At 42.4% G+C, this 26,285-nt stretch overlaps 1 protein-coding gene across 4 annotated transcripts; it reads right to left on the bottom strand.

Moving 5' to 3' along the window:
- Positions 1–4,730: 4,730 nt before the first annotated feature.
- Positions 4,731–25,179, bottom strand: ppm1bb (protein phosphatase, Mg2+/Mn2+ dependent, 1Bb). Of its 4 annotated transcripts, none has more exons than XM_030077427.1 (6): positions 24,790–25,179; positions 16,428–17,270; positions 15,402–15,519; positions 14,531–14,642; positions 13,082–13,139; positions 4,731–6,221 (listed from the first exon to the last, which is right to left on the bottom strand). In XM_030077427.1, the coding sequence occupies exons 2-6, from the start codon at positions 17,256–17,258 to the stop codon at positions 6,192–6,194; spliced, it is 1,149 nt and encodes a 382-aa protein (XP_029933287.1). In that variant the 5' UTR covers positions 17,259–17,270; positions 24,790–25,179; the 3' UTR covers positions 4,731–6,191. The 4 variants fall into 4 exon arrangements, with proteins under 4 accessions (XP_029933287.1, XP_029933283.1, XP_029933284.1 ...); XM_030077423.1 differs by lacking the exon at positions 4,731–6,221 and adding an exon at positions 8,340–9,401; XM_030077424.1 differs by lacking the exons at positions 4,731–6,221; positions 24,790–25,179 and adding exons at positions 8,340–9,401; positions 24,611–24,735.
- Between the last annotated feature and the right edge of the window lie 1,106 nt (positions 25,180–26,285).

The raw sequence follows: 26,285 nt of genomic DNA, 5'->3' as shown, positions 1-26,285 counted from the left end.
TGGTTTAAGGTGGATATATAAGTGTCAGAGCAGCAGGATTTTACTGAGTCACTGCCACTGTGATTTGTTAGTGGTTAAACTGCGCTTCGCTTTATGCTATCACCTGCCTCTTGGAGGAGCGTCTGCAAGAAACCCAGAGGAGACAGAAAAAGAGACAGGGGCAGGAAAAGAGAGGAGAAATTAATGGCTTGGTGAGTTCGAGAGTGGAGAGGGAACACAGAAGGCGGGTGAACAGAGGGACAAGGGCGGAGAAATGAGGAAAAAGACAAGGAGCGAAGAAAGGATGGAAGGGAGGCAAGGTGCGGACAGCAGGGGAGGGAGGATCAGCCAGCACAGAGGGATGTAAGGAGGTGGAAGAGGGAAGGAGGGAGGGTCAGGGAGGCTGGGGGAGGAGGTGGGTGGCTGGCTGGGTCTGTCCTGTCTGGTGTGGTTGGGGGTAATCTGGTCTAATCTGCTGCGTGTTAACCTATCTGAGCAGCAAGAGCCGGATTATCCCTCTAACAATGGCCACCCGCTCATCTGCTAAATTACTCCACTCAAAATCATATGCTGACATACACAAATATACAGGGATGTGCACGCACGCACACACACACACACACGCACACACACACACACATACACACACCCAGAGCGAGGTCACTGGCATATTGTGTGTTTTCGCCGTGTATGGAAATCTCACACTCCTTTGAGCTGTCATTTGGAGTGATCAAATCAAATTCAAAGGGAGAGGATTCTTATTTGAAATGCGATGCCTATGCAGCATAACCCTGTCTCCCTCTTCTCATTCCTGGACACCCAAGGTTATAGGCACCAGTAAAGAATCCGTCGCTCTGAAAAGACAAGAGTGGGTGGAAGCCGAGCGAGGGTGAAAGCGTGGCATTGGGTGAAAAGAGAGCAGAGAACCAAATCAGAGAGGGAAGAAAGAGAGAGAGAGAAGGGGAGAGGTGGGGGGGGGTGGACAGTGCAAACAAAGCTCTCTCCTATAGACAGCAGCTCCTCAGTAGGCCAATGTATGAGTTAACCTGTGTCAGCTGACCTTGAGATGTAAGGAGCACAAGCGCCACCACAAATACACTTTTGTCGCCCTCCCAGAAGAGGCGGCAATGCATGCAACATAATGTTTATACACCCAGGACTGTATATGTATATATATATATATATATATATACACATATACACATATATATATTGTATATATTGTATATATGTATGTGTATATAATAATGTGCTGTAGTACAGGGTGCATACTTCTTCAGAAAAGCTGCACAGTAACAGTGAACAGCTCCAGTGACATCAAGTACAGTATCTGTCCTCTAAAGGGAGATGCTGAAGCAGAAGCAACCACTGCTTTGTGTGTGTGTGTGTGTGTGTGTGTGTGTGTGTGTGTGTGTGTGTGTGTGTGTAGCTGTAGCTTTACATTAACTGCAGGTATAGCCTAAGTGGTTCTGGTTGGAGAGAGAGCTTCAAGGTTATCGCAGATCCTGCTTTCCATTCAGGTAAGTAGGAGAGGAGACGGGTGGGAATAGTGCAAAGAGGAGAGAAAATGTGAGTGTGAAAAAAAGAAAGAGAGAAAAAAGAAAAAGAACAGGACCTTCAACTCTTTTTTTCTAGCCTTTCACTTCACGCAACACACTCAAACGATGAGACTGAAGATGAAGCTAAGACCGTTGACTTTAACATTTTAACAGGTTAGCGTGTACTGCTGTGATGTCACAGCAGACTGAGAGTGGATTCAGAGGGTGATGTCGACGAGCAGGCGCGCTCTGTACCCCATCATCATTAAATTAAATTCACCCCTCTCATTCAACCCCCCCTCCTCCTGATGCAATATATTTGGATCACTCACTCACACACATGCACACACATGCTCTGCAATCCCCTAATCCCACTCCAGATTGAGAACACCTTTAAGATACGATGTGATTATGATTAGGGATTATGATCAAATTATGATAGAGTGACAGATTAGACGGGGGTTGAGGTGGGAGGGGTTTGTGTGTGTGTGTGGCAGGGGGATGAGACTGGAGGCAGAGATCATTGCAGTTTCTTGTCTCTGATCCACTTCAGCAGCCTGGATGTACGCCGGCGTGTCAGTCGTGTTTCTTTTCTTTGTAGGGTATTCTTGCTTTATTGATACATGCAGCGAAGAGTGAAAGGAAAAGAAAGAATGAAAAAGAGAGCTGGAGTGAGAGCCGTAGCATTGCAGGACATACCAATACAAGCAATCGTTCAAAATTTCAAGAATGCCTTGAGCTGCGTTATATTTCGGATTTAGCAAAATGAGACCAACTCTCATGTCTCATGTCAAGTTTGAAATTTGTGAAGTTGTACTTTTTATATGATGGGAGAGGTGTGCGGCAGAATTAGGTTGGAAAAATGTGATGGCTACTATTGGTTGGGACTTTTATTGATACCTACTGGTCTGCCATGAGGCAACAATGTGATATCTTCAAGGAAGTGGTAGTGGCATTTTGATATACACTATATTGCCAAAAGTATTCGCTCATCTATCCAAATCATTGAATTCAGGTGTTCCAATCACTTCCATGACCACAGGTGTATAAAATCAAGCACCTAGGCATGCAGACTACTTCTACAAACATTTGTGAAAGAATGGGTCGCTCTCAGGAGCTCAGTGAATTCCAGCATGGTGCTGTAATAGTAATGTAATAGGATGCCACCTGTGCAGTAAGTCCAGTTGTGAAACTTCCTCGCTACTAAATATTCCACAATCAACTGTTAGTGGTACTATAACAAAGTAGAAGTGATTGGGAACGACAGCAACTCAGCCACGGAGTGGTAGGCCACATAAAATCACAGAGCGGGGTCAGCGGATGCTGAGCCGCATAGTGCGCAGAGGACGCCAACTTTCTGCAGAGTCAATAGCTTGAGACCTTTAAACTTCATCTGATCTTCAGATTAGCTCAAGAGCAGTGCGTAGAGAGCTTCATGGAATGGGTTTCCATGGCCGAGCAGCTGCATCCAAGCCTTACATCACCAAGCACAATGCAAAGCATCGGATGCAGCGGTGTAAAGCACGCCGCCACTGGCCTCTAGAGCAGTGGACACGTGTTCTCTGCAGTGACGAATCATGCTTCTCCGTCTGGCAATCTGATGGACGAGTCTGGGTTTGGTGGTTGCCAGGAGAACGGTACTTGTCTGACTGCATTGTGCCAAGTGTAAAGTTTGGTGGAGGGGGGATTATGGTGTGGGGTTGTTTTTCGGACGTTGGGCTCGGCCCCTTAGTTCCAGTGAAAGGAACTCTTAATGCATCAGCATACAAAGACATTTTGGACAATTTCATGCTCCCAACTTTGTGGGAACAGTTTGGAGATGGCCCTTCCTGTTCCAACACGACTGCGCACCAGTGCACAAAGCAAGGTCCATAAAGACATGGATAAGCAAGTTTGGTGTGGAAGAACTTGACTGGCCTGCACAGAGTCCTGACCTCAACCCGAGAGAACACCTTTGGGATGAATTAGAGCGGAGACTGCGAGCCAGGCCTTCTTGTCCAACATCAGTGTGTGACCTCACAAATGCACTTCTGGAAGAATGGTCAAAAATTCCCATAAACACACTCCTCAACCTTGTGGAAAGCCTTCCTAGAAGAGTTGAAGCTGTTATAGCTGCAAAGGATGGGCCCACATCATATTAAATCCTATGGTTTAAGAATGGGATGTCACTCATGTTCATATGTGTGTGAAGGCAGCCGAGCGAATACTTTTGGCAATATAGTGTATGTATGCATGACATTTTAATTTGTTTTACTTTGCATTCATAGCTAGATGTGTGTAACTGAACTGGAGAATTAGTCAGCAAAAGAAAATATTTTCTCTGCAGTTTGAGACTTTAAATAGACTGATTCAGTTAAGGTATTATTCAACATAACCTATTAAGTTACACTGCAATCCTATGGTTTTCTTCATCATATTTGAATATTTAAATAAGACTATTTGGAAAGGTTGATTTGTGTGAATGACTGTATAAGTTGTAAACTTTATTGATTCATTAAGATGAATCTGCTTTATCTCCTCCACAGGGAGGTCAGAGGTCAGCAGCTCTGAGGCTGGTAGGGATCCAGTGTCTTGCTCATGGACACTTCAGCAGGCTGGCATGCAGGTTTCAGGGCCGTCTCCCTGCTGTACCCACAGGACCTTCATCTATCCCATGAGGAAACTCAAGTGTCATAGCAGCAGCAAACTTGGGCAAAACAGGCAAAACCATTAACCCTATAAAGCCATGTGTATCATATATGATACACATGGATTCAATTCTATTTTCCGTTTTCAGTTTAATCAATACTTTAATCAAAATACTGTTGTATACGTTTGGACACTTCCCGTTCACCCTGGACCATACCATTGGCACTTCAAGTACATATCATATCATACAACAGAAAGATCATGTAATAACATATTTTTTTTTTTTTTTAAGATTTTGTTATAGGACTAAAAAAAGGGTTCAATTTCAAAAAATTGGAATTTTCTGCCAGTTCTTTCATAGTTCAGGCTTTATAGGGTGAACAAGCTGAGGATGACAACTATAGGCCCTAGTTTACTGAAACATCAGGATGTGTGTTAGCTCAACAAACCAGTTTTTTGGGGGTTTTTTTTTGTTTTTTGTTTTTTTATCTGAATCTGCTCTGAAAATGTAAAGCAGGTCAGACATGAGTCAACAGCCTGACACACACACACACACACACACAAACAAACAATCCAAACACACGGTGACCACTGGTCCTTGGCAGGTATTTTATTTCATATATAGACGCTTTCTGTAATCAAATGTGAGTGCAATCAAACAACAGCAAATACAAACATTACCAATGCAGTCTGAGAACCAGGAACAGGGTTAAAACAGGGAGTTTTCACTCACTCTATACGGCGAGCAGCTGGACAACATTACAAAAAAAAAAACAAAAACAAAAACAAAACAAAAAAAAACTCCCTCTGTCAGGACAGTCCGCCGTCACGTGCACTTCCGATCGTGGAGGTGGGAGGGAGGGGGCGGAGTCCTGCCTGTTCGAGAGCAAACTGATGAGTGTGTCCTGCTGAATTGCCCCCCCCCCACCCAACCCCTTTGACTGAAAAACCAAAACCCAAGTCCAACCAACGATATTACACAAGTCCCCTCCACCCTCCCATTTCCATGAGTCCAACATTGTGACTTCCCACCAGCACCTTGGCTCTTCAGTGAACTAGCTACCCCCCCTCCATCATAATCATCATCATCATCATTATAGCGTCATCAAGAAAAAAAAAAAAAATCAAAGAAAAAAGAACTTTTCTCACACGGCGGGAGCCAATCAGAGTCCAGAGGTCCTTCAGGTGCATTCAGTCTCAACCAATGGCGGTCCGGGGCCGGTGCTGAGAAAACCATGTACATGTAGAACCAAAAAGTCCTCATGCGGTGCCCTGCGAAGGTGGCGGTGAACGTGTAGGGGTGGGGGTGTTTAAGGTTGGCTGTGTGTGTGTGTGTGTGTGTGTGTGTGTGAGTCTTTAAAGAGGGGAGGAGTCAGGGTGCCAGGCAATTATCAGAACCAGGATCACAAAAAAAAAAAAAAAAAAAAAAAACAGTCCAGAAGAAGAAGAAGAAGAACCACATCCAGCCAGTGTTTGTCCGCCATCTTTCTTCTCTTGGCCGTCCTCGAAAAAACTTTAACACACAAACTCTTACCCACCCATGCGCGCACGCACACACACACACACACACACACACTCGGTCCTCAAGTCCTTCTGAAGTCAGGTGATCAATGTCAACGCCCCCTGCCCCCACCCCGAAAAAGAACAAAAGAAAAAGAAAACCCCGGAGGGGAAAAAAAAGGTAAAAATCATCTCTACCATTATGATAACTCAGTTCGTAAAATTGTAACATTTCTGAAAAGTGATTCCTCCGGGTTTAAAGCAGTGTGTTTGTGTGTGCATTTGTGTACTCGTCATTGTCGTCTTTGTCCCATTGCTGCTGCTGCTGCAGACACACACACATACACACACACAAACCCACATACGCACACTCACGCACTCCAACACACACTACATGTCCTCTTGGTGGAGGAGACATGGCGCAATGGAGAGAGAGAGAGAGAGAGAGAGAGAGAGAGAGAGAGAGAGAGAGAGAGAGAGAGAGAGAGACTCCTCCTCTGGGTGGCTGCACCAATCACCGGGAGGAGACAGGGGGCGTTGCCATGGCTACCAGGGGTCCTCCAGCTCACCGGCACTCTGGGCGAGGAAAATGGACAGGAAGGGACAAGAGGAGACAGACTGTTAGGTTTGCTATTGCTGCAATTATTATTTACACAATTAATTGTAAAAATCTTACTCCTGATGTGTTTTTTAAGTGATGGGAACCAATTTGACCTCCTTCATCTGAACAGAGACAAAGCTATTCCTCCGTACCAGTCTTTATGTCAGATCCCAGACCTCTGATGACTCACCTTGCAGAGAATCAGGTGAGGCCGACTGTCAGACTGAAAAACAGGGGAAGGAGGAAGGAGGAGGGGATGGGTGTCCCGATAGTCTACGGAGCTTTCCTTCACTCATCCCCAACACGTTGAATTTGGCATTTTAAGCCTCAACTTTTATTACTCAACGGGAGATAAAGTGAGGAAAGTCTCTTTATGCTACTCAGATGGAATAAGAGGGCTAGACTGAGGCTAAAAATTGATGCAGGAGGGTGAGGAATGTGCAGATCTAGTTTATGCTCAAGCTGATCAGATCCCACACACCTATCTACACAGAATCTACACACCAACATACAACACAGTGAAAACAGTGAGGATAATGGCCCTGTGTCAAATGCCACTATTTTACTTATTTAGGCTCTACCAGGGATGTGCATTTTCATTCTTTTGGAGAAGTCCTTACTAAATGGTAAAAACCTTCCTAATCAAAACCCTGGCGAATGGTGAATCATTTCAGACAGGACCAATGATGTGCAGTCAAGCTAACACAGACATACTAACAGAATTACACAAATCGTTTGATTTTACCTCAAATCATTTTATTTGTTCATTTGTCAGCTCACATTTTACTGTGTGGGACTGATTTGGCCCACACCAACGCATATAAACATCTCAAACATACATACACCCACACATACAGACACACTTTTTCCCTAACTCTCTCTCTCTCTCTCTCACACACACACACACAGTATTTTTGTAATCTCCACTCAAACAGGTAAGTGCCATAGATATGGAATTGATAGGTGCAGTGCATGCATTACCAAAGCATTTAAGTACAGGGCATTAAACAGACTGAAAACAACCTCCATACCTTTCCCCACACAAAAATTACACTTTAAAAGTTCCTATCACAGTCCTAATCAAACTTTTACAATGAAACAAGACTTTCGAATGCATTTGACAAGAGTTTGGATTGCATTTTGTGGCAAGTTAAACAATGTAAAAACTCATTTCTGAGGTTACATCGAGCCTTGAAACTCATCAAGCCACAATTAACACCACTGGTTGCCAGCATGAGCAGTTTTTATGAAAACTGGGCCTAATCATATTTTATCCATGATATGAACTGACAAGAGATACATAACCATGCTCACACTTTCCACGTAATTTCTTACACAACATTTCCCTACATTGGCATCCAATTTTACTACATTTTATTACTCAGATACATTTTGCAAAAAAAAATATTATTACCCCCGTGGTTTGAGTTTTTTTTTTAATGTTTGGGATAAGATCATTCATCAAGGACCAATACATGTTTCGCGTCCTTGAAGAGTGCCACTCATGTATTCACGACCTGCTGAATGGTACTATCTCTTCAATTGGGGTTGGTGCGAGTATTCAATCCACAATCTACTGAAAGTGTGGTGGTGTGGATTTAGGGTTAAAAGACTGAAATTAAATCTCTCTTAACAGTTATCCCTCTACCATTCACCTGTCCTTCCCTTCATGTTCACACAGACACAGCTGTTAAAGTCTGTAAGAGTACTCAGTTCTCAACAGTACCTAGATTGGATTATACATATGATTGCTGAACATGCTGCACTGCAAAAACTCAAAATCTTACCAAGATTATTTGTCTTATTTCAAGTCAAAAATGTCTTATTTCTAGGCAAAATATGTCATTACACTTAAAATAAGACATGATCACCTCAGAAGTAAATTGTTTTTAGACAGTTGTCTCTTGTGAAAATTTGCTTGTTTCATTGGCAAAATTTGTTTCTTGTGTCTAGCTAATTTTCACTTGTTTCAAGTGAATTTTCACTTTTCCCACTGGCAAATTTTGCCAATGAAACAAGCAAATTTTCACTTGTTTCAAGCAAATTTTCACTTGAAACAAGTGAAAATAGTCTAAAAACAATTTACTTCTGAGGTGATCATGTCTTATTTTAAGTGTAATGAGATATTTTGACTAGAAATAAGACATTTTTGACTTGAAATAAGACATTTTTGACTTGAAATAAGACAAATAATCTTGGTAAGATTTTGCGTTTTTACAGTGTGAAAAATGGGCTAACACTCAAGTATCACCCATTTGCAAAAATACACGTCTGTATTGATGGCTAGTTTCTTGCACAATCAATCAAACTCTGCAGACACACACACATACGCACGCACGCACATACAGGGAGTGTGTTCTGAGTCAGTAAGTGGAGTAGGCCTGGAGACGGTGCAGGATAACAGCTACAGTTCAGAGGGTGTCCTCTCCTTCTCCTCTGTTAGTCCGCTGTGAGGGTTGTGGAGGAAATAAACACGAAGAAGCCAATACTGCTAAATGCAGGCCATGGAGTGCAAGGTTTATTGTGTTGTACCAGCCATTTTTGCATCCACCTCCCCTTTCTATGATTAAAATGTCTGGTAAAACTAAAACACAACCAGAGGGGTGTATGTGACCAAGACACAGAACTTAAATGGACAGAATTGCCCTTATAATTTCCATTGCATCATTAAAATATATATGAGCCTTTGCTGTGCAAGGGGAGTTGACTCTGTCCATTTAAGTTCTGTGCTGCAGAATGACCTCATGAAGGAGGAGGGGGCACAGTATATCTGACTGAAGCTCTGGGGGCAGGAATGGGTGGGGCAGGGCTCAGCCGGAGGAGGGATCAGATTGGCCGATGTTGACGGGGGCGGGCACATCTGGGCTGCCCTCCTGCTCAGCGTTGGCGGGTGAGGGCGGGGGCGAGGGGGGTGTGGGAGGGGAGGCGGGCTGTTCCTCGTTGTCGTCATCATGGCTGCCACCGGGCGTCCTCCTGCTCTCCCCTGCTCCCTCGGCGGTGCTCTCCCCCCGTAGATGGTAGGCGGCCAGGGACTCCTCCAACACCGAGCGGTACTGCCCCCGGTGGTGAAGGCGAAACTGCCGCAAGGCCTCCAGCAGGTGAGCCGCTGCGCTGCCGCCTCCCTCCTCACTCTCCTCCTCTCCCCCCGCACAGGCCTGGGGTGACACGCCAGGGGTCAGACTCTGCAGGCACGCTCCATGGTCAAAAAAAACACACACACACTCACACAACTAAGGAGCATCCTCTCACACTGCAGCAGCATCAATACTCAAGCATGACACTTGTCACTAAAATATCTACTGCACACCGTCTTAGTGTGACAAAGGTCAAACCCACGTGACAAACCCACGTTTGAGCTGCCAGTAACTCAGTGACGGACAGCCCTTAGTGATGTTCATTGTGTGGTGGGAAAGGGAAAGGAGGCCAGCTTCCACACAGCCCAGAGAAAAGAGCCCTGCAAGTCCACACGCCACTGGCATTAAGAACACAAACACACACTCACACCTATCCAGGCTGGATGAGTCCTGAGGCCTGTATCACGAAGCGGGATTAAGGGGTTAGCGAGATAACTTCAGGCTCAACTCCGGATTTTCTGTATCACAAAGCTGGTTCACCTCTGATCGGGATAGAAAACCTGTCCTAATCCTATCCTGAACGCTAGCCTGCTCCAGGCAGCTAACTTTCAGGATAGGATTGAATCCTACATAAAGCACCGCCCCCTGGCCAATCAGCTGTTTGCCAAACCGTGGCCTGACCAATCATTGACGATCCCATTGAACAACGAGTCCAAATAAGGAGAGCATTACGGCATTAAAGGATTTTCCTTGACCGGCCATATCCGTAACATTTTGCCGACAACCCTCTGTATGAGAGAGAGGCTGTAATATTAATGTGAAGCAGCACTTCAGCCTGGCTAACAGCTGCCTGCTGTAGAGGAAAACAGAAATCAGAAATCGTTTGTTTTTTTTTTAATTTGATAATTAAAAGTATTTAAAAGCTTTAGAGGCTCTTCACAACATTTTAGGGACATTTAAAATGGCTCAATTAATTAGCTCTAAATATTTTTGGGGGGCAAATTATTCCTGGGTGAGAGAATAGGCCTGATTGACAGCTCGCTGATGCAAATTTGAAAAAGGATCATTTGTACCCTTCATTCAAGAGGGCGAGTAGGCATTTATAGTTGCCTTTTGTTCCTGTTCAAATGCAGCTCAGTATCTGTTTTTATTCAGGCTGTCAACCTGATGCACTGACTGATGTGATTAATTTTTGCCGTCCGCTTCATTTTATTATAGCCTGTATAATAAATGGCAATAAATAAATGTAGCCTATAATAAAATGGCAAACTTACAAAATGCAATGATATTCTTGTGTTTTTGTGTTTTTACTTGCTCCCACGTTCTTTTAACCCTTGAGGGATTACACCTGGAGGAATTAAATATCTCTCATACACGCAGCACATCTGTGCAGTGCAGTGAGTTCATAGGTTTCAGCGTCAGATGTGGACTTAAGCCACCGATGTGTAATTTGCGCATTTAGTCGGCAACTCGTTGCCGAGCATTCTGCCTTCTCTTCGCGGCAGCCGCGGCGTTCGATTTGGTGTGTAGATGTTGTTTTTCCTCCTCATACTTTTCCAGTAGGCTATAATATGCCTCACCTCCGCCGTGACATACGCTGTGCTTTTTTCCTTGTCGCTCATGTTTGTGATTGGTTGGCTGCCTCAGACTCCGCCCCTTATACGTGCGCGTTCACGGCTCCTGATGAGGCAAACCTGGATCGAATGAGCGAGTTGATAACCAGCGTCGTGATACCGGTTATCCCTGATCACCATGATCTCCATTAGTGTATCCGGACAGGTCTGGCTAATCCAGCGAAAACTAAGCTTGCTTCGTGATACAGGCCTCTGTTAGTGATCCATTCTTTAGCCTGTAGCTCTTACAACTATTTCCATGCGATGCTAAATGTGGGATGTCCTCCTACAGTTAAACTTAGAATTTCAGTTTGATTTTCAAAGCTCTGACTCTAAGGGTGTCATTTTTTTTTACATCTCTGAATATCCAAGCTTGGCCCAAGAACAACTGTTACACCTTGTGTAGCTCTATTTATTTACACTTGTGTTTGCATTATTTTTCCCACTCTCACTCTCCATCAGTTTACAATGCCTGCATGTTCATTGCATCTGGACAGCCGCCAATGGTAACTGTAGTTAAGATGCCATTCCTTCACAATACAAGGCTGACTGCTCCCATATCTGGTTCTGAAGACACCACAGAGATGTGAGCAAAATCTGATTTTTGTTCCAAGGCCTGTCACTTAATACGTTCTGGCATTATCAGTTGATAAAAGTCACGCTGAAACGGCAAATGCAATGGTAGTGCTAAAATGTGCAATCACAATCAACTTCAGAAAATAGTTGTGACAATGTATTTTAGAGCAGACAAGTTATGAAAAAAAAAAATCAGCATTACAAAAAGCAGCCCCGATGATCTGTTTGCGCTTTTATTTAGTCTAAATTGGGAGTTCTTAAGACCCAATTCATGTTTGGTAGACTGGTAAATCATGCAACAAAAGCAGGATGGGGACAAACGATGAAATCTGCTGACAGATAGTAGCTCACATGGGCGACAGAACATACAGAGCAAAACATATCCATCACAACAAGTCATTTAATCTAGCAAGGAGTTTTCAAACCTTATTTTTCTTAAAAACAACTGAATAATGTCTGCCGGTGCAATGTGATAATTCCCCTTACTTCCAATTCAAATCAGCTTATTTGAACAATTTCTTGAATCGAGTGATATTATTTTTATATGAGTGGAGTGATCTGCCTGATTCTTCCCAGTCTGAAGATGCTGACACAGTTCTAGAAATTTCCAGAGAGAGGATGTAGAATTCACGCAGCACTGGATGACTTCATTTATTTTAAGCCAAACAGCCTGAGGCCTGATAATGTGACAAAATGGCTTGTTGGGGGCACCCCGGTGGCTCACTGGTCAAGAACGCGCACCGTGTACCAGGGCTTAGTCCCGATCGCAGCGACCGGGGTTCGAATCTGACCTCAGGTCCTTTGCTGCATGTCATTCCCTCTCTCTCCCCTGCCTTTCCTGTCTATCTCCACTGTGACTGTCAAATAAAGCAGAAATGCCAAAAAAAAAATCTTAAAAAAAAAAAAAGGCTTGTTAAGGATATTTTTGCTGTGTACTGACAAAGGATCCCACACAGCTTACCATACGTTTGACCTACACTGTAAATTTTCCTTAACAGGCATAGTAACCGATTGATGCAGCAGTTATAAAAATAAATTCTATTAACTGTACACTCGTTGGAATATCATGATTACTTCATTTGATTTAATGGACGTTCAACTGTAAATTAGACTCATGCTTTGCAATGCGTGTGCATGAAGCATGAGTAACACTGTGAATAAGAATCAACCCAGCCATTCAGTGTATTCAAGTCATCAAAACATTCTGTTGGTTCAAAGGAGTTGCATTCATTCCCAGAGTTCAAGAGGTTTATCAAGGTTTTACTGTAACTCCTATTTGAATGATGAATACAAAATCCAAGTGGATTGTACAGGGTTCTGATGCCTTTCAACATGGCACGCAGTCAATTGAGTTTCACTAAGCCTGCCAAGTCTGTTTTGTGCGTCTATCCTTGACCCTCACCCACACTTAAATCACATTCTCTCTCTCTCTCTTTCTCGCTCTCTCACACAAACATGTGCACCAAAGAGTGTGTTGCCTTGTCTGGGCTGGCGTGGGCTACTCTAGCTTTATGAGGTCATGTTGGGGAGCTGGGAGGTTGCAGAGGTGAGGGGTCAGAGAGATGAACTCACCCCTTCCTCTTCTCTGTGAGGGTTCAGCTTGTTGTACACCGCCTCGATAACGCTCCGTCTGGAAACACACACAGCACACAACTCAGAGAAGAGGGACTCGGGTGCTCCCTATATAATACAAACAGCCGCTTTTCATCCCTCTCAAGTGTATGCTGATTGTATTGATGTAAACAAGCAACTGAGTGAATTGAGGATGTGCGTGCGTGTAAGCATTAACTTCTTTTGCTTTAGCCGGCGTATGTTTTGAAAGAGTTCCAGTGTGTGCAGACTTGTGTTAGAGTGCACATAAGCGTCCAAATCAGTTTAGTTTTGGTTAATGTGACCACGCATCTGTCTGCTTCTTGTCAACCTGTTAATTAGTCAACTGACCACACAGCACGCACTTAATATACAAAGTGATGAGTCTCTGATTGCGTCCACAGATGGGAAAATTTAAGAGAAATGACAACAACTAATGATAAATTACATAACAGAGCTGCACAATTAAAGAGTTAATTCCTTGACACATGCTGTTTGATCACAATTACAGACCTGCCAACCTTGAGGTAATATTTTGAGTACCACCGTCATGTAACGCTTGATTCACACCGTTTCACCCCACATAGCCTGGCCTGTAGACATTTCCCTGTTCACCGCTATGTAATTAAGAGTACATATTATAATTACTACAAGTATCAACAGTATATAAAATATCAATGGATAAATAGGCTAAGAAGTAAACAATATGATCATATTTTTCTACATTTTTTCTTCTTATAAAATGCCTAGTGTTCATTTTTATAGAAGGGTCTGGTTTAGATAACTTATATTCAAAATGTTTGATGGTTAAATTTTAATCTAGACTATGACATCATGCTACCTGTGGCTCATATTGGTGACATCTTCTAATAAGGTAATACAGACTAGCAAAAATGCTTCCAATAGGTTTGGAGCGTAAGTACAGAAGCACAAAGGTGTCTGTAGAAGCTATTTAAAATACCAGGGAATATTGTCCAACATAGCTAGCTACTGACTTGTGTTGTTTCAGCTGGCATTTTATTCACAAAGAAATGCATGGTTGGAATGCAAAATTCATGTAGATTGGGAGGTCTGCAGTTATGAAGTCACAGCTTGTCATATTATTATTGTTCCTTTAAGAAGTATGGATGAATATTAAAACTAATTTTTGCACACCAAAGAGGTGAAAAGGTAAAAAGCAATGTAGCTAATTCAGTTAGCTATCAAACAAGCACAAGTTTAGTACATGCATTTGTCACATATTTGGTCATTAGTATGCAACATCCTGGTGGTAAACAATGAATTTTACGAGCTCAGGAGCAGTGAAGATATTTATTATTTTAAGTCTGAATCTCTTTTGACCATCTGATTGGTTTCTGCTCACTCAATAGCATGTGCAGTGTCTGTTATGTGAGATTATGTGTTGCTGTGTGTTTCAGTGTGTGTATTTACTTGCTGGCCAGGCCTCCGCCAGGTGGAAGGTTGGGGATGTTCTCCGTGGCAATGCTCCTCAGGACAGACACCAGGTCAGGGACTCCCTCATCCGTACAGCCCCCCAGTAGCTCTACACACACACACACACACACAAACACACACACAAACACACACACACACACAGTAAAAGGTGGAAGGAAGTAGTGAGTGAGGGGTTACAGGCATATAAACCCTCAAAGGAAAACGCTGATGTTCCTCCACTGTTTTGCTCATATCCTCTCATGCATTTGCATTTTACATTTTCCACTGGCAGTTTTGTTGGCTATGCTACATCTACTTGTATACTGCAAGCAATGAACAGAGGCCTGGGTGGGTCTAAAGAGGCAGTGGAAAAACTCAGTAACAACAGTTCTTGTCATTTATGCCACTACTACATAGCAGACAGGTTTCAAATATTTGTGCTATGTATGGAATGCTTATTTTGTCCAGGTTAGGTACATACTACATATGGGTGATAAATGGGGCATCTGCTCCACTTAGAGCTCTTAAACATAAAAGCTCAATAGAGAATCAAAAGTTTGTTGAACCAAAGGAGCAGTGTGTGCATGTAAATAGGACCAAACAATAGTGTATTATGGTTTTTGCATATAGCAATTCAACATTTCAATTCATTATTATGTAGTTAAACAGTTAAGGTGTTGAAATAAAATGCAAAAATCACTATCATATAACAGCCACTGTCATAAAATGCTGCAAAGTCACTGGGATTTTACATGAATACAACTATGCCTTATTCAACATGGTGACTGACAGACTGATGTGATAAAAGGCCATTTATTTGCTTGTGTGTAGGTCCAGATGCATCTGTTTGTGTGTGCTGTGTATTCACCCTCAACACGAGTCTCAAGGTATTTATCCAATTCCTCTTCTTTCTTCACGGCTTCCTCTGAGACCTTGGGAGCTCCAGGTAAACACACCAACACCACACTCATATTATCCCTGCTCCCCTACAGGAAGACGACAGGGAAAGAGTTAAAATAAATATATAGTAAATAAGGCATATTCTGTAGGTAATGCAATACCAGATCTGTATTTTGAAGCACAAAAACAATCCACAAAATGAGCTGCTGCTTCTTTTTCTGTTTTTGCACTCTTAGTTCTTTTCCTGTTTGAAATTAAGGGTGCAGCATGATTTTCAGCACACAATAACAAAATATTGTTGGAAACACAATGTTCATCTTATGCTATGTTGTACTTGCAAACAACATCACTGTGATTCATCATCTGTGAAGCCACCAGAAAGACGTTTCATTCACCACAAGGTTTTGTCAAGCAATCAACAAAAGCAAAAGGCCAAATAGCTCAGGAATACATCACTTTCACTGCCACCAGCATGTCGGAGGGTCAGAACATTCACAAGCTCATATTTTAATTTCAAAAGAGACTACTACTGAAAAGAACCCCACAACACTACACAGTGTATTTCAATCATTTATCATTTTTTCATCTAAAATAATGAAATGCAATGTTTTAAGTGTAAATCAGATTATACAGGCCTAGCATGAATGGTAAGCTCAGCACCCAGAGGCAATTTATTAACTAATTTAGACTTTTTACTTCCAATGCAAATCAGAGTATAGGCTGATATGTTCATAATTGTATCATGAAGTGTTATGATTTTGTCTTTTCAAATTTTGTTTCAGCAATAAACAAGGAATCTTCAAACTGCTAAAAATGTGTCTCCATTTACCCTAAAAAATATCAGGACTGCTTCAAATCATGAACCTCCTTACTGTGTGTTAAACCCAATGGTTACACTGCATATGGCAATACTTCTCCATACATTTGTTTTAGCTGGTTAAACCAAACACAGAAACAGAAAAAAGGCTGTGTGTGTGTGTGTGTGTCACTCTACCTTGTGCAGGCAGGTGTCCACCACTGAGTTGCAGACTTTCTCCAGATCCTCACACACCTGTAGCCGTGAGCGGACAAACTCACACAGCTCCTCATTGGACATGACATCCCAGATGCCGTCGCACGCCAGCACCACAAACTCATCTCCCTCAGCCGCCCGCTCCAACACACACACCTCGGGCTCAGGGCTCACCAGCTGCTCCGTGGGGCCCTTGCCATCCACACACTTGTAGTCGTAGTCCCCCAGGGCCCGGGACACAGCCAGGGAGCCATTGACCCTCTGGATCATGACTGAGCCGCCGGCGTTCTGGATGCGCTCCTTCTCACGGGGGTTGCAAGGCTTGTGGTCCTGGGTGGAGAAGCCCACCCGGCCATCCCTGCTCAGCACAGCCCGCGAGTCGCCGCAGTTAATGAAGTAGAGGTGGGTGGGGCTGAGCAGCACGCCTACAGCTGTGGAGCCACTACGGTCCAGGCCCTGCCGCAGGTCAGAGAAGCTGCGCATGTACTCATCAATCTTCAGAAAGCCTGAGCGGATGCCGTCCTTCACACCCTCCACAGAGCCAGGCCCCGAGCCAAACTCAGCCCCTCCCGAGAGGATGTGCTCCAGCAGGTGGCCGGAGCAGTAGTTGGCCACCCGGGAACCAGCGTGCCCATCATAGACAGCAAAGAAGGACCAATCGGTGAGTCCGTGGGGGAGGCCAACCACAGCTGTGTGGGCATCCTCCATCTCCACCCGCCAGCCCTGCATGGAGCTCAGGCCGTAGCGCAGGCCATTGCCCTCACCGTGGGCGCTGTGCTTCTCTGTCTTCGGCTTGTCTAGGAATGCACCCATTACTGCCTACAGCTGAGGATACACAAGACAAAGAGGAGAAACAGGAGGACATGGAAAACACCATCAACCACAAAGACATGTAAGACTAACACAGAGGGGTTTTTTTCATGTGCCTATAAGCCAACCTCCTTCACCCTACAGTACCATGAACATCAACAGTATTAATCTAAATTGCTCTCATCTGCATGTTTGCTGGTGGCTGATTAATATTACCTGAAATAGAGACTCTTAAATGTGCAAGTGCATCCCAATGATACTGTGGGTACTTAATTTCACAGGTTTCCATGATTATTTGCATTCAAACCACAGCTGATATTCAGCTGTCAAGACAGAATTGTGATCATATTTACATATATTATTTAATATGGAAAATAAGTACAATTTTCTGTACAATTTTCTTGACCTATGATAACTCACAACAGGGTTGTTTTTGCTCCAATGTTTGAAAACATCACAAATAGACATATAACTCATGTAGAGTTATCCCATACAGTTAGTCCTGTAACAAAAGCGTAACAAAAACATTTGAGGGTACAAAGCTTTTGAGGTATCCACGCTTGAAGAGGGCGCTCCAAGCCATGACCATGTAGTGCTTCTAATTACTGTGTGGATGATGGGAGCCAGAGATCCTAACTGCAGGACAAAGATAGCAGAGGAAGAACCACGGGGCTCAGGATTACACGGCACCTGTAAGCCTCTTTGAGCACACAGAGCCTGTTTGACTCTTAGCACAAGGTAACTAATAGTATTAGCTTACCTGTTAGGCGGAAATAGAGTACAACATTACTGTACCAGCAGGCTCTGAAATTCACACCTACCTGCTGCCAAATGATCACAATCTCTCGGGGGATAAATCAGTATAGTGTCACCTGACACACTGGCTGGCAATTGTTTGAGACAATACAATTTTAAATCTAAAACATAAAATCTAAACTTCTGCTATTTTTTCCTCCTGAGTCTCCTCTGCCTCAATAGCACCTTCACCAAAAATTAGTAGAAAGCCAAATTTTTAATGTAAACGTAATGAATGAATGGTTTTACATAGTACCTTTTCAGATTCTGTATACAAAATAGCATTAACAGCAGCTGGGGTGACATAAAAAGCATGTTAATTGAAATTGTGCATAACTTAGTTTGGCTGGCAAAAGTTACTTAGCAATGTATTTTCACTAGCCACAAACTGAATGCTCAAGTCTGGTTATTTTCAATTCGGACCCTATTATCCCAGCCTACAGGTCTATTTCTAACCAAAACCCCATCAATTGCTTAACAATGAGCTATTTCTGTCTAGCATGGGTGTGTGACTCTTCACTAGTCATACTGGCCAACAGACACACAAAACATCAATCAGAAGATCACCCAAATCATGTCTTTACCAACATATTCACTTCCTTGTATACACACCCACATGCACACACATGGCATGGCAGACGTGTGCCCAAAAAAGGACGGTAGATTCAAGTAGTGACTACAGCTGGTTTCACGGGAACGTGTGTGTGTGTGTTTGTATCTACTCCGTGCATGTGTGTAGTGTCAGTGCCTCTGTGTGAGTGAAAGACACTCTATAAATATGCTGGGCTGGTTTGGATTTCATGTTCAGGGTGGGGCAGTGGGTCGCCCCATTCATACCTCTGTTGCTTTTCGGCTCTGTGAGTCTATCAACAGAATTCCCTCTATCAAGCTCTAAAAGACACGCTGCTACCATCAAACGCTCATTAACAGCCTATATGCTCATGCTATTAAGTAAGAGCAAGTGTGCAGGTGTGTGCGTGTGTGTGTGCGTGTGTGAGAAAGACCTGTTATGTTCGGCAGCAGCGATTCTCTCTAAAAATAAAACAAACACACTGCCGTTGCCTAGCAACCACCCACCCTGCAGTGCAAACATCCAGGCTGGGCTTCATTCAGCGACATCCCCTCTCTGTCGCTCTCCCTCTCTCACTCACACTTACACAGTCGCCTGGTAGAGAGAGGAAAGGGGAATTGCATCATGCGCCCATTAAAACAGGCGCAGCAACCAGACCCTGTAAGGAGACATGCAGCCTGCGCACACACACACACACACACACACCCGATTTCACTGTCTGACAACGGTGCAACAGACTGCCAGATAAAAAACACACAAAACACAGAAATTAGCTTTGCTAAGGTGCCAGACAGAAACTAGAAACTCTCAACCACTTAACCCACTGAAAACTGCTGTCACCCATGTTCTAACCACAGGCCGAAACCAACACCACCCCCACCCCCAACCCCACGCTAAGACACACATGGCTGCCAAAAACCACTGGCTCTGAAGAGGGAAGTGGAGGTCTGTGATTGCATAATGCTGCTGAGCGCAGCTCTGAGATCAGTCACCCTAGCACATACAATTATGCCATCTCGCAAAAAGGTTAATGTGAGGTTTATAGCACCTAGCACATGGTTGCCGCCTGTGTTTAGACATTAACTTGTCACAAGTTACTTCTCCTTTTTAATTCATGACCACCACTTGAAAGTATGTGACAACTAGAGATGCAATAGTTTGACATTTTTATGGTATGAATTAGTCCTGGAGGAAAGAAAAATCAGTTTCACACTTACATGATTACATGTTTATACATTGTAAATGCAACAGTCAAATTAGCTATTTATAATTAATTGTTTTAATGTAGTTTTTGTAACATTTCATGTGACACTAAAAAACAGATGTTTTCAATATGGAGAGCACATTTAAATACAGTGGGACAAGTATGCAGTTCCCTTTTAGTTTAAAACTCCCTTCTGAAAACATAAAAATAAACTGTACTGGAATAGGTTGGCTTTTTACTCTTGGCTGATATACTTGCAAAAAATTTAATCAATACAGCTGGGAAAGGGCAAATAAATAAATAAAAAAATTATCCCAGTGAGCAAACACTCTTGACTCACACAAACAGCTGTTTTGATGAGCTTTTCAAATGGAAGCTAATTGATGACACTGCAATACCACCATTCCTGCTTTGTTGACATTAGCTTACATTAGATTGAAAGCCTGAGCACTTCTATGATTGTAAGTAATCCTATCATCTTAATGTTTCAAAAGCAACTTGCTAATACCGTCAAAGAAAATATGCTGAAGAAAATTTTTCGCCCATCTTTTTATTACCTTGTCTAAGGCTTATAACTAGGATGGATGTCGATGCATGTTGGATGTTTTTGACCAACTGGAAGTCAATGTGTTTGTTGGCATGCACTGCAAACTGGATATGAGCCTACTTCAGTGAGACTCTGGTCATTTTCATGGTGTCCAAAATGCTCCCACACTGCTAATTTAAGGCACTTTTTAGTGAATGTAACGCTGGGAAGTTGGGCTCTGTCTCTTAGCTAATGTAGCCCCCACAAACACATACACACAAAATGATTCACTCTAGTGAGAAGAAGGCGCTATCTCATCCATATGTGATGCTAAATTCAAAAAGAACAGAACAGTAGACATACCTCAATTTCCAAAATACACTTGCTAGTAAATCACAGCATCTTACAGGATGCTCGTTGAAAGCAACTTAGCTGTGTTGGGAGTTTGGTGGGAGAACCAGGCATCAAAAATCATAAATCGGGTTGGTGTCATCATTTGGAATATTCTGGATGTAGTAACAGTGCGCTTCATTTGCAACCTGTAGCTCACTGCATGTAGGTAGCAGTGTGTGCAGCCAGCCATAAAAAGCATTTAACAGTGAGATGACACCAGCAGGAAAGTGTGCAGCGTGGAGGTTGAGAGCCAACCGTCCACAAACCCCTCCGACCACAGCCCACCACATACCACCACACACCCACACGTTTGGCTAACGTCCCTTGTGTTGACAGGTCTTCTAGCGTAACCGCCGCACTGACACTATGAAAGTCTAAGGTGGAATCATAAAGACGAAGGGTCTGTCACCATGAATGCAGAGTCGCATCCTCTGAGTCTGGATGCACTCACAATAACAAGGGTCACGCTCCCAGGATCCTCCACTCAGCTGCCGCATACAGCCTCTGTGGCCTAGGGCCCACTTTCCTGAAAGCCTCTTATCCCTAACACCTCCTTTCTCCTCTGACTTACAACTAAAACAAAGATTATCTAACCACTGAGATGCTAAAAAGAAACCCAGCCAAGTTTGTTAATCATGGCTGTCCAAGTGTAAATAAAGCAACCTACATATCAGGGATCAATTATAAACCACTACCAAACCACAGTGTTATGAATGTCTGTTCTGTGTAACTGACACACAAGCAAAAGGAGAGTTTAAATTCCTAATAGCATAACCCTTCTTCAATAATTTTCCTCATGAAAAACAACAATTTTATATCACCCATAACTCCAGATAAAAGCCATGTTTTAATTGTTACATATATGGACAATGGCTCCAATGCATAGAGATGTAGAAAATATCATGACTCTGGTCTAAAATTAAAAGAGCTAATCAGTGTCTGACATATCTCTTGAGATATATAAATGGCAAATGTCCAATTATGGATAGAAGATTTTGCTTAATCCATCAGTAAGTACTAAATGTTTCACAAATATTTAAAGCAAGGAATGTATTTCCACCTGAAGAATCTTTCCAAAATATGCCAATGTAGGCCAATGCAGCATATCTCTATGCTCCAAGGAAATAATTACTTAATAAAACACCCAATCCAATAAATTACAAACACCGGTAGTTAATAGTGTGCTCCAAATTTCAGTATCAGACCCAGCTGAACTAAACTGAAGATAAAGGGTTATCTTCAATTGCGTTTCCTTTCTAATTTTTTTTTTTTATTATTATTTTTATTATTATTATTTTTGGGGGAGGTAGAGTTTTTTTTTTTTGTTTGTTTCAGGAAATAGGACACTGGTGATATGCAGCAAGTTATATAACATGCAGTATGTTAAATTGACTGAAATCCAAGCAGTTGACCAAAACAACCTGTACAAACCTATTTCCATCCAATTTCATCCTCTCCCTCTTGAGGAGACAAACATCCCACTATTGGGTGGACCATGCAGCCAGTGGCTGTACCACACCATTGGAGCAAAATGTGGAATTACACAAGCATGTGGGTATATACAGCTAGTTTATGTGATCACAGGCCTGATTTTCAGGTAAAGAGAAATCCAGCATTATAGCTGGTTGTCATCATCACCCTTCAACAACTTTACAACTCTTAAAAAAAAAAAATGCCTGTCACTCCTCTCTTCAAAAAGCCTGTCACTCCTCTCCGACGCCCCTGGCACTCTGTTTCACCTGCCATTCCATCTTTATACAGTGTTTGCTGACTCAGATAAGATTATTAGTCATTGACCTCCTCCATTATCTCGCCAGCCGGGCAGAAGTCCAACACCAGGTGATGTCACACATTGGGTCACCTGTGCTTACTATCACCACCTGATACGGATAAGGTAGTGCCTTAAAATGCATGAGAGACCTTTGGCATGGCTCTCAAGCTTCACCTTCCCTGCTGCCCGAAGGAAAATGTGTACAAGAAATGTGACATTATGCCAAACTTTTGTTTTGTTGACACATCTCTGCTACACTAAAGCAATTTGGAATCTGTTCAAAATCAACAAACAATGTCTAATAAAATCTCTGTGATAAATCAATATTAACCTGCTCCCAAATTTAGCCCTTCTCATGTTTGAAAGTCAAGAGCCTCACCTTTCCGCCTGAAATCTTAGCAAACCTTTCTATTTGCCATGGCAACAGGAGAAACTGTAGAGAGAGTCGCCACTCACTGATGTGCTCGGCCCACAAGAGAGGACGGTGGAGCACACTCGGCATGCTGTTGGGGTGCTTGTTCATCAATATGGAAAGTGAGGGTGGAACGTGTGATTTAGGGCGCCTGGGCTGGTTGGGGGTCACCTTGAACTACGACTAACTAAGAAGATACTTAAACATATTGTTACATACAGCGCATTCAGATTCAAATAAGCCCCGAGTGTATGACAAGCTTCAGACATTCAAATTACATTAGTGTTAACCTACTAATAATGATGAAATAATAGGTTTGACTATTATTCTGAGCTGTTGCCAGGGGGTTAACATACACAACATACCACCAAATACTATTTGTTTAGCAACATCAGTGGCCACTGGCTGCTCCCGAGACAGAGAAAGTTAGCTCTTGGTCTATTAATCACAATGGTCTAATGCACTGCTCACTTAAATAAACCATAAAAATGATCAAGTAAGCACATTTTACAGTTACAAAAAAGCCTGTAGGTTTTCCTCATACAGCCAGGGATAGCCTAGTAAATATTAGGTAATATTAAAAAGGGAGAAAAAAAATATAGCTTCTCTCCTTACTGTGGCACCATCCACTGAGCCAAGATGCAGCACAAGTTACAACTCTACAACTGGCACTGAGCTTGAACAGGTAGTCAACCAGAAAAGAAATGCTGGCATTCACAAAAACACTGATATGTGAATTATACTTCTCAGCTTAAGTGACAAAATAAAATATCAATTACTTCGACCAAAAAATAAGTTCCACAACACTATGATGCATCAAAAATACTCAATAGTGACATTAATTTACGCGCTATGAACAGTAGCATTTGAAAATATCAAAATAAGCCCCTTTTCTGTGGAGAAGGCACAAGACTGATTGTTAAGAAAGCTTCATCCTCCTTCAATTAAACGTGAGGCGTTGAGAGGCGCTACCACATAACTTTACTTCTCATAAAAACCTCGCCAGGTTATGACCAGTGTTGTGCGTTATCTGCCTAACTTAGATTATATCTACTATGTAGTAAAACACAGGCATCAAGACAGTACACATAAAAGGTCGCTATGCCTGCCAACTATCTGCAACGTTAGCTGCACACGTAGCCGACTAGCTAGCCAGTTAGCAATACAGAATTTCTTGCTTCTTGGACTTGAACAACGCTGGCGATTAAACAGCATTATTGGCGTTCAACATCGCAGAGTTTCCACTGAAATCAACGCACTTGCACACACCGTGGTCTAACAATGTCCACGTTATAAATACCTTTACACTTGACGAGCTAACGATGGCTAACTACGCACCGACACATGACAAAGTCAGCTAACCTGTCACTGGCTAGTGATAAGGAAGGTAGACCTTGCAAAACCGAGCTGGGTTAGCTCGCTGGGGACCAGACTAACCACTGGAGGCCAATGTCTTCAATAATTAACCTGCATCCAAAAGGAAAAAAAATGCCCCGCTAACGTTAAAACGGTAGCCAAGCTGCTCACAAACTTCCAAGTGCTAGCTAGCAACACTGACTAACGTTTTTTTGTTGTTTTAAAGGTCCGTTTGAAAGCAACTGCGCTGCCAAACTTGTGTTGGCAACTAAAATTTTTGACTGTTCCTGTGAGATATCCTTTTAGTGTTTACCAAAATGCACTAACCACATGCTGAGCTCCATTTCACATTAGCCTGGTCCCTCTGCGGGAAGGCCTAGTTGTTTGCCAGTGTACTCATGTAAGCTAGCGGTGTTGCTAACGCTAGAGAGCCGACGCCAGCGGTTTTCCAGCTTGTCAAAAGTCTAGCTAATGACGTTAACGTAACATACCAGCTAGCTACTTACGTTTTCCTGCCGTTATGCGAATGTAGATCCAATCTCTGTTCTCTGCCGGGGTCTGTTTTTTGGGGGAGAAGATATAGCCTAGCTACCTACAGAGCTAATGTTAGCTAACTAGCTATCTTGTTATGTTTCCTTATTTGACAAAAATAATCGAGATTGGCCTCAGATGAGCGGCGATAATTCCTTTCTTGGCGGTTCCCTGTTTGGATAACGTTGATTTTTACGCATGTTTGACGCCAGTTCTGTCTCTCACAATACGTATAAACAATTCCGATCGTTTCCAAAACAAATATGGACACTCAGAATGGGTTATATTAGACAACACGGACAAAATCTGGCACTTTCGTCCATTGAAAGGCCAGCGCTATCCTTCGACTTTGGGTGCTGAACAAGAGGAGGTACTATTTTTGGCATATGTTCGGTGATTGGTCATGACGTCGAGGAAAAGTTTTGTTTGATTGGTTGTTTTCTCTGTCAATCAGCTCTGCCCCTGTTCAAAGCTTAATTTTCATTGGGCGGTTCCGCTAGCAAGGTGACGTATTCGGTTTGTAACCCAACTAGAGTTGTGATTCTCAAAGTGATACACGCGTTTTTTTTTTTATTTATTTTTTTATTTTTATTACTTATCTCTTTTTATGCTTGTTTCGTTTTTGCTGCATTTCTCTATTTTGTGCTACTTTATGTTTTACTCCAGTCATTTTATGAAAAAACCTAGGACAAATTGCAAGAGAAGCAAACTCAACTGATTTTGTATCCTCAGTTTAAGTCCTGAGTGAGGAAAAAAAAGTCCCAAGAAATCCCATTGGTGGAAAGTTTTGAAAATCACCTATTTATGACCACACATTACCAAAAAATACTGTCTTTAACACACAGGGGAAAGGGGTTCAAAATTTTACTTTCAGATATCACTATAAAAATTCACAAGTTGATTACACACACAAAGACAAGAAAAAAAGTTAATTACAAGTTCTTTGAATTATTCTGTTTACACATGCATATCACACATTATCTGATTTTATATGCGCTAATAAAGAATATAAAGGAATAAATGCCAGAAGAGACATTTAAACAGTGAATTAAAAGGTTACTATATATATAGTAACCTTGAATTAAAAGGTTACTATATAACAGTGAATTAAAAGGTTACTGTATATATCGTAACCTTTTAATTCACTGTTTAAATATCTGTTCTGGCATTTATTCCTTATATTCCTTATTAGCGCATATCAAATCAGATAATGTGTGATCAGAATAATTCAAAGAACTTGTAACTGACTTTTTTTTCTTGTCTTTGTGTGTGTAATCAACTTGTGAATTTTTATAGTGATATCTGAAAGTAAAATTTTGAACCCCTTTCCCCTGTGTGTTAAAAACAGTGTTTTTTGGTAATATGTGGTCATAAATAGGTGAGTTTCAAAACTTTCCACCAATGGGATTCCTTGGGACTTTTTTTTCCCCTCACTCAGGACAAACTGAGGATACAAAATCAGTTGAGTTTG

This window comes from Myripristis murdjan, chromosome 19 (genome assembly GCF_902150065.1).
Source record: "Myripristis murdjan chromosome 19, fMyrMur1.1, whole genome shotgun sequence".
Classification (NCBI taxonomy): Eukaryota; Metazoa; Chordata; class Actinopteri; order Holocentriformes; family Holocentridae; genus Myripristis; species Myripristis murdjan.
The sequence above is the reverse complement of the archived record's forward strand: the minus strand, read 5'-3'. Positions and strand labels throughout refer to the sequence as shown.

What these genes read in the sequence shown, in the direction of transcription:
- ppm1bb (XM_030077423.1), bottom strand. Translation starts at nt 17,258, where the DNA reads ATGGGTGCATTCCTAGACAAGCCGAAGACAGAGAAGCACAGCGCCCAC. An exon ending in TGGACACCTGCCTGCACAAG is followed by an intron (nt 15,520 to 16,427) that starts GTAGAGTGACAC and finishes GTCTTCCTGTAG; the next exon opens with GGGAGCAGGGATAATATGAG. An exon ending in GGCGGAGGCCTGGCCAGCAA is followed by an intron (nt 13,140 to 14,530) that starts GTAAATACACAC and finishes GTGTGTTTCCAG; the next exon opens with ACGGAGCGTTATCGAGGCGG.